The 12,493-nt window shown below is 42.6% G+C and overlaps 1 protein-coding gene across 4 annotated transcripts in view; it reads right to left on the bottom strand.

Annotated features, from left to right (window-relative positions):
- Nucleotides 1–3,033: 3,033 nt before the first annotated feature.
- The window catches only part of TMTC4 (transmembrane O-mannosyltransferase targeting cadherins 4), a 62,097-nt gene continuing 52,637 nt past the window's right edge, over nt 3,034–12,493 (bottom strand). For 3 of the 4 annotated variants that reach the window (XM_045812770.2, XM_045812771.2, XM_045812774.2), the window contains exons 15-18: nt 10,190–10,304; nt 8,969–9,081; nt 6,012–6,081; nt 3,034–4,831 (exon numbers count right to left, since the gene is read on the bottom strand). In XM_045812770.2, the coding sequence (XP_045668726.2) occupies nt 4,683–4,831; nt 6,012–6,081; nt 8,969–9,081; nt 10,190–10,304 (447 nt within the window). In that variant the 3' untranslated portion in view covers nt 3,034–4,682. The other variant, XM_087865001.1, reaches the window with a different exon arrangement.

The raw sequence follows: 12,493 nt of genomic DNA, 5'->3' as shown, positions 1-12,493 counted from the left end.
TCTTAACAGTGCTTAAGGGTGGGGCAACAGGGGCGGGAATCCCTTCTGTTTGCACTTTCCATGGTATCCCCAGCAGCTGGCACAGATGGCACTCAAGAAAATATTTTGTGGTGGGGGCACCTGGGTGGCTCTGTCAGTTGAGTGTCTGACTCTTGATTTCAGCTCCCGTCCTGACCTCAGGGTCATGAGATCGAGCCCCATGTCGGACTCCCGGCTCGGCAGGGAGTCTGCTTGGGATTTACTCTCTCCCACTCCCTCTGCCCCTCCCCACTCTCTAAAATAAATAAATAAATCTTTAAAAAAAATCTTAAAAAATATTTTGAGAAAAGTAACATAAGAATAGCAAAGAGATCCTTGTGGTGGGATTGTTCTAGATCTTGACTGTGGTGACCACACAAATCCTCACACATGGTAACATTTCATAGAGCTAAACATGCAAATGAGTCCATATAAAACTGATGAAATCTGAATAAGGTTGGTAGATGTATTGATGTCGATTTCCTGGCTGTGCTTTGTCCTATAGTCACCCAAGTTCTAACCATCAGAGGAAACGGGGTGTAGAGTATCCGGAGCTCTCTATTATTTCTTACAACTGCATGTGAATCGACAACAGCCTCCAAATAAAAAGTAGTAATGTGAGAAAAAAAAGTAATGTGAGAGTAAAAACAATCTCAGGTGACAGCAATCCCAAATGTAATAGAATGTGGTCCAAGATAGACTGGCTCTGAAAGCTAACCCCAGCTTGTTTTTTTTCTTTTTTTTCCCCTAAGTTTTTATTTAAATTCCAGTTAACATAAGCTAAACCCTGTTTAAAAGAGAGAGGCCCCTGAGGGAGGAGACACACCGGTCAAAAAGACAGACACGTGTGTGGAAATCTAGGGGTAGAAACTCCCCAGATGGGGACAAAGAAAAGAGAGCTGTGAGTTTAGTACTATTTGCTCAGGGGGGAGAAATACATGATGGGCCCCAAAATACAAATCACAAAATTGGGAGCAATGCCATGTAGAATGAAGGGGGCTCCAGTGACCCGAATTTCTGCTGGACATCATATTTGGCAGAGCCTCTGTGAAGATTCTCATTCCCAAACTGGGGTTGGGCCAACCATACACATGTACAGATGTGTCTACACGTGTCTCTATGTGGAACTTGTAACGTACAGGGACTTTACCTCCTCTTTTCTAGAGCTAAACTCCAATCAGGTTTGGGTCCTGACTCTTGGCTTCTAGCAGTCTATGTTTAACCATACTAACACTATCATTCTCTCACCCATCCCCCTCCCATCCATCACCAAGTGACTCCTCAACATTTCTTAGATTAGTTCACATGTCTCCAACTTCACTGCCACTTGGTTACAGCAAGCCTCTTCAGTCTTCCCCGGGACACATGGAGTGGTCTCTTGGCTCCAATTCCTCCCCCACCGACAGCCCCAAGTGATCTTAAATAGAAATCTGATCGGGTTGGCCCCTGCTTTGCAGCCTTCCATGGTTAAGGACTGCTTGGTCTGCCAACCCTGGCAACTCCAGCTCTGGTTACCTTTACCTGCTCCAGTGCGGGCCCCTCCCCCTCCTCCTTGGACTTTGTTCACCAAGTACCTGAGCTTTTTCACCAAAGGGCCTTTGCATGTGGGGTTCCTTATGTACGCAGTCCAGGTGTTCTCAACCGTGGCACTATTGACGCTCGGGGCCAGGGCATTTTCATCGGTGGGGGCTATCGTGCACATTGTGCAATGTGCGATTGTAGCATCTCCCACCCACCATCAGTTGTGACAACCAAAAACATCTCCAGGCATCGCCCACTGTCCCCTGGGGCCAAAATCTCCCCTGGGCGAGAGCGAACTTATTCCTCTCTGCCTATCAACTCTCAGTTAGAAGCCACCTTCTCAGAGAACCCCTTCAAGTAAGATCCAGTCTCCCTCTTCTTTTCTTAGTTATCTGACTATGCAATAATTATTGTCTCTCACAGTACTTTCCCCTACCTGAGGGCGAGGGGCCACGTCCACTTCACTCACCACTGTATACCCAGCATCTAGGAGTTTCTAGCACACAGCAGGCACTTAGATGTGTTGAATGAGGGAATGAGTGCGTTAAGGTCAAATCTGTTTGCTACAAAATCAATACGCTCCTCCAAAAATCCAAACTATCATTTATTGAGGGTCTACTGGGTCAAGTACTTCAGGACCACGTGGGGGGCCTTATTATCTCCATTTTACAGGTGAGGAACTGAGGCTTAAGCAATGCTAAATGGCTTGCCTATGACATCACAGTGGGAGAACCCAGACCCAAATCTAGGTTTTCTCACCCCAAAGTCTAAGCTGATAGATGTGAATACGGACATGGATGTCCAATGCTTTGCTGTGGGCTGAGGCTTTTATTCTGCATGATATTTTAAGTCCGTAATTTGAAATAAATGTAAAGACCATGCTTAAGAAACAGGATAGAATCAGAATCCCAAGGAGCCCCATCAAGGCAGCAGGCTAAGTCTAAGGATGAAACTTTTAAGAGAACTACTTGTGAGATGCATATAAACAGGGAAGAGATGCAGCAAACAGAACGACCACAAACTGCTTCGCAGGATTTTGCGATTTCACCATCAGGGAGGTCCAGGAAGAGGGTCAGGACGCTAAGATTCCCCAAACTGGAAACTTGCCCCATGTCTGTCTGGACAACCCCCCACCCTACCCTCTACTGTGATCAGCAACAAAAACATTAAAATAAAATTAGGGGGAACCCTGGAGACAGCATCCCGTTCCTGTGGCCGGTGGTGTGTTGGGCTGGGAACCCAAGTAGAGGATGACTGCCACCGAAAGATGGAAAAAGAAGAAAGAGCGCTCAGCTCTGCCGAGACAGAAGACTGCCCGAAGTATCAATCAAATTAATGACTGTTTTCTCTGGAAAGCAGACAGCCACGATGGAAATCCCCAGAGATGGAGCGGGGAAAGCTGAGGGGATTCCTTCTGCAGGCGGGGGTCCTGGATGTGCGGGTCTTGATTTGACACGCAAGTTTTAGCATCGGTAGAAAAAAAAAAGCCTGAAGGACTTTTCACAAGAAATATTTTTCTTTACTCTCAAAAGGAAAGCACTGTTTTGAAGAAAGAAATTTGCTTTGAAAACAAAAAAGGTCAACAAGGCTATAGTGCATCTATGATCTGCCACGCTGAGCACTGAAAGAACATAAATAAGAAGGAGGCAGCTCCTGCCCCCGAGAGATCTATAAATCGTTACTGTTATTTTGGGACGTTTAAAGAAATGTGTGAAACACAGCACTTTCTTTTCTGATGTATGTCAAACACCAGCACTTTCTTTCCTGATGTACCTCAAACCGTCATAAGTTACAATTTCTAAATGGCAGTTCTATGCAGATCTGCCCCCCAAAATGTAAGCGTAGAGAATTAAATACATCTCATTGTGGATCTGTTCATCCCATTCTCTAACCCTGGATAACTCCAGAGTGCAATCCTATTACATAGTCCCTGACGCCAAAGAGAAGCCACGTACCAGAAGGACGAATTGGTCACTTTGATTTCATTTTAAAGGGAAAGGAAGACAAAGTTCACTAACTTGAAAATCATCTATTAAGAGGGCAATGTGACATTTTTATACCAGTTTGTGTAATAATTTTACTGCATAAATCATTAGGTCAACAGCATACGCAGAATAAAACAAAGTAAACAGGATCGTTCTGATCAAGAAAGACAGAAAAAATTTCAATTCTTAAAAAAACCACAAACACCCTAAATGTGGCTCCATTTAAGAGAAAATTTACCTCTTGCATTTTCTGGATATAGTAATGACTATAGTTCCACTAAGCCAGATGGAAAACTGCTTTACAGCTAAAAACATAAAAAAGCAACTTACATAGATATGTAGCCCTCTTCACACTGGATATAACAAAAACAAAGACATCAGGCTGCCTGCTTTTGCCTAAAGCATGGCTTGAATTTTCTGTTAATAGTAACAGCTTATATAGAATATGAATACTACATAATTTCCTATGTTACGAAGCTGAAATTGGGAGAATCCAAAAATTATTGCAGGAGTGAGTGTCTTCCAATGGGGAAAAAAGTATATAAATATACTAAATGTTAAAATTTTCATTCTTCGTTCCGTTTTTTGCCCTGTTCAAAACATAAAAATACAAATAAATACATTTCCTTACAAGTGAAGTTCATAGCACACTGTTAAAAAGAAAAGATTAAAAAAACCAAAATCTTCATTTACTCTTTCTTGTCATTAAATAAAAATTCTAATATACAGACGCATTCGCTATTTATATAAATTGTAGGAGTCAGTTTGTCATTTCTTGCTCATGACTGACATATAAGAGTGCTCGTCTCTATACAACATAGCTCACACCCCAAATGCAGCTTTCATTCTACTGTAGGTCGCTGCAGATAATTTTTTTTCTCTTTTTTCTTTTTTAATTAAAAAAGATTTCATTCTTGGAATTTTAGAATTTACACTTGAGTCGTCTGAAAAAATACAATTTCAATGCAAAAACCACATCAAGCATTCAAGAGTATATTGCTGGTGCTGTAATCTTTTTGCATGTCTTTTTTTCATAGAAAAAAAAACCCCAGAATAAAATAAACAACAGGTAAGACTTTTAAATGGTCAAACAAAACCACATCATGTTAATGACAGGCCTCATGCACACAAACAAACACAAAATGCAGGAAAAAAGGATCAGACGTCTTTCTTTTGCATTTGCTCCAGCTTTCTTCTTAACAGACCGTAATTCTCCTTAGTTCCTGATGCAGTGGGGTCAAGCTGCAGAGAGATTTCATAGTGTTTTTTGGCCAAGTCGAGATGTCCCCAACGATGATAAAGCACAGCTGAAACAGCAAGAGACAGATTTCATTGGAAATGCTTCTGAATACCTTGAAGTAGTCCCAAACACTCGTACAAAAAAAAAAAAAAAAAAAATTGCAGCACCTCTGCAAACAGTTTCAAAAATCATTGTTTAAAATAATATTGTTTGTACTGCAAACTTTATTTATTATAACCACACTCCCTGGTGACTGTCTGTTTAACCACCTCCAGCTACTCCTGGGGTTCTGCATATCACTACACACACCTATCTCCCTACAGCAACATTTTTACGTAAAGAAGTAAAAGCAGGAGTCCACTAAGGTTGCTGGGAAATTTCCAGCAAGTCAGGCTGCACAGGACTGGGCTCTATCACAGCTCAGAGCCCTGCAGACGTCCAGTGTCTGAATAAAGATGCCCCTACATCTTCTGGCAAAATAGCAGCTTGTTTGTGGCTAGCTGGAAATAAGGGCTCTAACATGAAGATCTGACCAGAAAATGGTATCTAAAATCTAATTATTAGAATGGTAAAGCGTCTGATTACTATCGTGATTTTTTAAGTAAAAGTAACTTTTTACATGGGCAGAAGAACAACTGTTCCTGCTTTTGTGACTTTCGCGATGAGAAGCTGCAGAATCTACAGGGAACAGATTTGGTGCAAACATATTCACACGGGGAGCATTCTAAACATCGACACTGTTATGCTCCAAACATCTTAATTATTGAGATGTAAAAATGGAAGAAAGGAATTCTAGGGATAAATCACTGTAGATGCACATTTAGCCAAGACATGAGAGAACATAAGGACACGGAGGAGACCAGGCTATAATGGAAGGTCCACTAGGGAAGAAGGGAAAGGACGTACGTTAGACCAGAGACTTCCAAAGTACTTCTCAGCTTAACACTCTAGGATCTTTCATACAAAGGAGGAAAATCAAAGTCGATCATAGGAAGGGGAGAAACTGGGGGATTATTGGGGTTGGTCTGGTCATACAATTATGATTTGTAAATATGACTATTATATAGCTACCTTTTTAATGTGTTAATTCCTTAAAAGAACCCCACATCTTAGAACCAGATTATAAAGGCCAGTACAGGCTAGACTTGAAGAAAACATTCTCCCAACATTGATTTTACAGAAATGCACCCATTTCTTTCAACCTAGGCGGAATTTCAATAGGATTCAAATTGAAAAAATTTCCTTACCCAAATTGCCATGGTAACTTGCAGCATTTGGATGAGCTTTAATTGCTTTGAGGAATAAAGCTTCAGATTCCTGGAGAATGATATAAAAAATAAGGTATAGCATGACGCAAAAGCCACACACAGTTTCTCGCTGCTTACGGTTTTCAAACTTTTAATGTCCTTGTTTTGTACCACTGTCCTTCTCCCAGCAACATCTGGGGAGGCCAGCGGGCCAGCAGGGCCACACCCTGTTAAGAGGTCCTGAAGGGCAGTCAGGGAAGTGTGCGACGGGGCAAAGGTGACAGGGCAGCAGTGAGGGGAGGATGGGGGGTGGAGAGCCACGGTGGCTGCTCAGAGAGCATGGTATGCGAATGAGCTCTGCCACCTGCCTCCCGGAAGGGGATGGAATTTCGCACTTGAAGGAAGTAACTCTGTTCAGGGTGCTGCGGAGGGTGAGCCGAAGTCAAACAGCCAGGAAAGGGCTGGGCGGTGGAGGACACCCACAAAAGCGTCTTTTTCAGTCAGCATCAACGAACTCATTTCCAGGATTCTCAAGGTAGGAGCTGGGGCCAATTTAATCTCCCCCAAGAACTCACAACCCTGTCAGCAATCCATAAGTAGCCCATTCAGCTGGAAAAAACAAGCAGAGAGAATGAGGGAGGGACGGCCATCTGTCATCTAAGCGGTCACAGTACTGTATATGACCGTGACCAAACGCCCCTGATGGGTGTGAACTGATTCTTGTATAGACTTGTATTTCCTCCAAATCGTGCTTACCTCCAATCAGGTTGCTATGGGGCACGGCCAAGTGTCTTCTTACCCTATCATTATGGGACCGTGGCTGCCTGGATGGTCCCATTCGACCATAATACCAGGAAATAAAGATGCTTATGCTGACACCTGCCAGGGTAGCTACATTTGTGGTCCCGAAGGGCCACACATGCGTTAGTGAGTATCAAACACTAAGCTGAAACAATGAAAGTTGTTGGTTTGGGGATGGGTTTGCTCCTTCCAGCTGCACCTTCTGTGCATTTTCCAAGGGGGCTTCTCACATCTAGGATCACACATTTTATAAATTGTAGGAAGACCGGTTTCTTTGTCCTGGGATGGCCTGTAGTACTCCTGAGAAGCAGGCTGGGCATTTGGGCAAACATCTCTGAAACCATAACCTTTTAGAGAGAGCTGGCAGAGAAAAATTTGTATTTTGGAAATGTCATCCAAAAAAGGACTGAAAGGAGACATCAGGATAACACACAAGATGTCAGCAAACATCCCTTCCAGAACTCAGAGTCAGTGTCTACATTCCAAGTTAGAGTAGCTGAAACTCCTTCAAGGTAGTATAAGGTTCTTCTGCCGTATTAGGTATGTTGGAAAAAAAATCAAATGAAAAAAAAAATCAATGGATTGTAGCTATGCTCTAAGTAGCTATGATTTCTGATAGACTGTCAAACATTACCATTTAGCCTAAAATGAGAAATAGGAAGGCCAGGGAATCCAAATTAACTTTAAAACTTCTTCTCTTTCTTTATCTTAGGCTCAGCACCCTGGCCTAGACAATTAGGATGCAAAATGTATAGAAAAAAATAGGAAACCCATTTCTCCATTCTGCTCTAGGGAGTATTTTCTACTTTCTCTGGGAAAAAAAGAACAATGTGAACTGGAAGCCAAATGAACTGTGGATTTTGTCCTCGTAATAGAATTCTAGTTTATAGACTGTGGGATGATAGAAAAATCAATACAGTGGTTACATAAGCTGTAGCGTGAAATGACCGGCTGTACCTGGTGGTTGCTGGACACTCCAGGGCCGTCCCAGGCTGACGGAGAAGGCTGGAGAGATCGATAGACGGGAAAACCACAAACCTTACCTTCTTCCCCCAGCTCTACACAGGTAAACCCCTAACAGATAAAAATTAACCCCCTCAAAAAGCATCTTTGGAGGAAAATCTAGGAATGTTAAAATGTACACTGAAGCTACTGAACTCCCTGATATTTAAAAATGAGAGACACGTGTGAAATATCTTACTGTTGTTGTGGAAGACTATGGGGATAATGATACCTGACAGGCAGAAGAGAGGGAAGTAACGTGGAACAAACATGAATTAATCACCTCCTTTAGGTCTCGTGTGCTCAAGATCAGACATAGCTCTGGATTCCAAAAGAAAATCCTTCTGTCACGAAGGATTAAGGTACTGCTTCTGGAAGTATGTTTTCTGTAACATCTGTGTTGGAAACCCAGGATGCAACGTGCCTGACTTTACCCTGCCGACTGAGACAGCGGCTCTTGTTGGGAGAAATCTGGGCAACGGCATGGAACACACTCCCCCCCTGGTTCTGATACACAAACTTAGAGTTTGAGATCACAGGCCTTAGGAACACTGAGTCCCCGTAGGGACACGGGGCATCGTGACCCTTCTGATTCACAGTCCACTCCTGGCCAGTCCTGGGAGCCGGGTTAGAAAGAGCCTGGGTCTAGTATCTTGTGGTTCCATTGGTCAGCCACTTCCAGGGCCTTGCGGATGACCTACGACGTAACTCTAGATGAGGAAAAACCTGGAGGCAGCCCAGAACTAGTCCTGTATTCCCCGTGGACTGTGAATCCTTTAGTGCAGAAGACGGCACCAACGAATAAACCAGAACTCCAGCCCGACGGCCGGGGACAGCACCAGACAGCTTCGCGCGGGGCAGGGGTGGGGGGGCATCTGCTGCGATGAGCTGTCACTGCCTCTTCTTCGGGCTTCTCCTCCCCTCCCCACGTCGGAGCAACGGTAATGAACTCTGAGGAGAAAGGACATGAAGTCTGACCCTGCAAATCCATCTTTCGGGTGACTTCTCCAGGAAGCAAACTGACCAAGCCGCACCGGTGCGCGGCCCTCGCTGTTTGGGCCTAATTCTGAATGTAACGGGGCAGAAGTAACATTTATGGCTTCTGTCAGATGCTGGCATCGATCGCAAGAAATCGCCGCCTGCCGTTTACGCACCTTGTATTTCTGGGACTTGCCCAGCACGTTTGCCAACGAGAACATCAGAGAGTGATCATTAGGTATTAATTCCAGTGCCTCTCTTCCAACTGCTTCGGCTTGGGCTAAATTACCTGCAAGGAAAACACAGAAACACTTAAAAAACCTGTTAACATTGCACTGTTTTAGTCTGTCTCTGTAACAGTGCTTATGCGCATTGTACACGATGGTCATGAATAACTACTTAAGAAAATCAATGAGGAATGCATAACATGCATGTACACGATATATACATAACAGACATGCGCACATACAACACACACACAAAACACAGGACACCACATACACACAACACACACATATACATACAAACAACACACGATACGATCCGTTGCAAAACACTGCGTCCAGCACAATTCTGACATAATATATAAACAGCCTTTGATTAAATTCTATAAAAGCATATAAAAACCTAGTTTCCATTTATCCCCAGATACCAGTTACACCTAAATTGGAGGAAACAAGTCCTTAGAATAAGAGTATCCATAGTAACACTGTAATAACTGAGTATTTATCATATCGAAGTACACATTTTATACCCTCATTAGAAGCAAGTGTATATCTCTTCTCCACACTGCTTAGATGGCTCACCGGCTTGAAATTCTGCCAAATTAAAACTATCATTTCTTACAGGATGCTTGGATTTTCAAAAGTAGGGGGGCGGAGTAACTCCCAGTTGATCGAGCTAAGATCCTGGCTGAGAAATCACATCATCAAGTCTGTTAGCATTATATCTAAAATAAGAATCCATGGCTCTGAGTGTAGGTTTAAGGGCATCTCCTTTAAGAATAGTCCATGAACTTAAGAGCATGGACCCTGCATTTATTAACCCCTAAAGCCATTATTGTTCACTTCTGCGTACCTCACCACCCTGGACAATGGACAGTGCTAGATCACGGGCTCCAGAAGAAATGGGATGTTAGCACCCATCTTTCCCCATGGCTCAGCACTAATTCTAAGCCAAGTGTCATTTTCCCACACATACGTATTTCAATATGTCAAAGGAAACTTTATTTTCTAGAAGAATAATTTTTGTCATGTAAAATATTAGCCCATATTAATTTTCTTTAATTCACACACACTAGAGAAAAAAAAAAAAAGCACATATCATCAGTTTCCTAATTATCCAGTGACACGGCCCTGTGGTGCAGCGTCCCGATTGATGCAAGGCCCTTTCTGTACCTGTGTTATCGAGGAGGATAATCATGTTGTTCCAAGCCAAACTGTGTTCTGGCTTCAGCACAGTCGCGTTTCTCCACGCGTTCAGGGCATCCACGTGGCGATTGAGATCTGCATACTGAAAGTAAAGCACAGCCCTGAAAAATCAATATTTCCATGTCGTTGCTTCCTCTAAGACCTATCCAAAACCAAACCCCAAATGAAACAACGCCTAACTTGGGCTTACTGAGCTTCTAAGATTTCATAGTCACTCATTTGATCCTCAAATACCTCAGTGAAGTAGATAACCATCCCCATTGTACAGATGAAACAACTGAGGCGCAGAGAAATTAAGTTCATTTCTCAAAGTTCCAAGTTGCTCAGAGTTCCACGTCTAGAAACGGTAAAGCAGGAATGAGCACCAGGTAGTCTAGTTCCTGAGCCTACGATCTCTTGACTGTAATTCATAAGGTAGTGATCCAGGTGTCAAATAATATTTGAGACTCCTGGAGAGACATAAATTAGAAACCTAATCATTACTCTTTTTCTAGAAAGACTTCACATAGTTTATCTTTGATAAGGTATTAAAGGGGTAAATAAAATATTTAATGTGAGTAACAGCTACCTATGTCAAATTCACCTTGTGAAGAATGCTCTAGTAGGCTCTGCCTGCCTACGTCTAAGCTACATACAAAACGATGAGTGTGTTAGGCATACTTAGTAAACTCCTTGGAAAAGTCTTAAATGGCAATGTGAAAACCCTTGGCGATTTTTTTTTTTTTAAGATTTTATTTTTAAGTAATCTCCACACCCAACATGGGGCTTGAACTCACAACCCCGAGATCGAGAGTCTCATGCTCTATGGACTGAGCCAACCAGGGACCCCTGCCTTGGCAATCTGAAGCCTGTTTGCCTCCTTTAGGAAGGAGAGAATTAATTATCTGTTGCTTTCTTTTGAGAGGGCCTGTTGTTTAACACTCTCAATGTATTAAACATGGTTAATAAGAGCATTCCGAGGGAGAAAGTGATGAATTTTTTTAGCAGGTGAACCTCTTGCCCTCTTTAACTCAGTTCAAATGCCCATCTCATTTGAATAAACTTAGTTCCTTTACCTCTGCAAAAACTACAAATGAGAACAATTTATCCAAGTTTAAGGCAATTTCCTTCCTCACTGGCAAGGGCCTCTTTTTATTAGACAACAGAAACATTTTGACTTTATGACCCACACAGCAAACAGGTGGCATATAGGTAAGGAAAAGAAAGGTTTAATTATGGAAACCCTACAAATATCCACTTGATGATGATGTCAGATTTCCCAAGAGACGCAGAAACTCGAGTCACAATATTTCACCCCATAAGTAAGGAAATGATGTGAAAGATTCAAAAAGTAAAATAATTAGGGTGTTAATTACACCAACATTTAATTGCTTATATCTGAATTCCCACTGGTTTCTTGGTCAATTCTCTCTAGCAAGTGACATGCATTTGAGTCAGTTGGACAAAATGTGTGGTGACATTCTTCTTAATACACAGGCAAACCAACATAACTTCATTTACACAACAACAACAAAATTCCTCATATTATTTTATTATTTCTTCTTCTTCTTTACTGAAGAATAACAACAGACCGAATTAAGTAAAATTTGCTGTACTTTTGTCTCAACTTCCCCCTTCTCATAGCATCTGTATGAAGTGAACAAACACTTTAAGGAAAGCTGAGAACAATGGTGATTTGTCCAGAACTACCCAACCAGAAAGGGGACAGGTAATGCGCACATTGTTTACCTATGAGCCCTACGCCCATCCTTCTATACCCTGCAAAATGCATATCTCAGGGTCCTTTGCCACTTGGCTCCTTGCTAGGTTTCTGCCAGTAGGAGTCATGGGTGACATCAGATCATTGGAAGAGGAGCCCTTCCCCCACTCTCACACTGTCCCTCCTTTTCCTTGGCTATGCATCTGAAGGGGCCATGTCTCCCCCTCCACAGTGCCAGGCTGGAAACATGATTTCAGCTCTTGAGATTACGGAGACTCCTAAGCCCTTATATTCTGGTGGTGCCATTTCCTTCTGTTTGTTCCCCCAATCCTACAGGGGTTTCTTATACTCCCAGAGTTAATATCATCTTTCCATTTCTGCTCATCCAGCCTTCCATCAATTGTCTAACCAATTCCCTACATTGACTCTTCTCTATTTAAAATACTTAGCATAGGGATGCCTGGATGGCTCAGTCCGAAGGGGTTGTGATCCCTGATCTCGGGGTTGTAAATTCAAGCCCCATGTTGGATGTAGAGATTACCAAAAAAAATAAATAAACTAAATACAATACA

The sequence above is a fragment of the Ursus americanus genome, chromosome 10 (assembly GCF_024610735.1).
Source record: "Ursus americanus isolate L20-20 chromosome 10, mUrsAme1.1.p, whole genome shotgun sequence".
Taxonomy (NCBI): domain Eukaryota; kingdom Metazoa; phylum Chordata; class Mammalia; order Carnivora; family Ursidae; genus Ursus; species Ursus americanus.
Note: the sequence above shows the minus strand (reverse complement) of the source record. Positions and strands in the feature narration are given on the sequence as shown.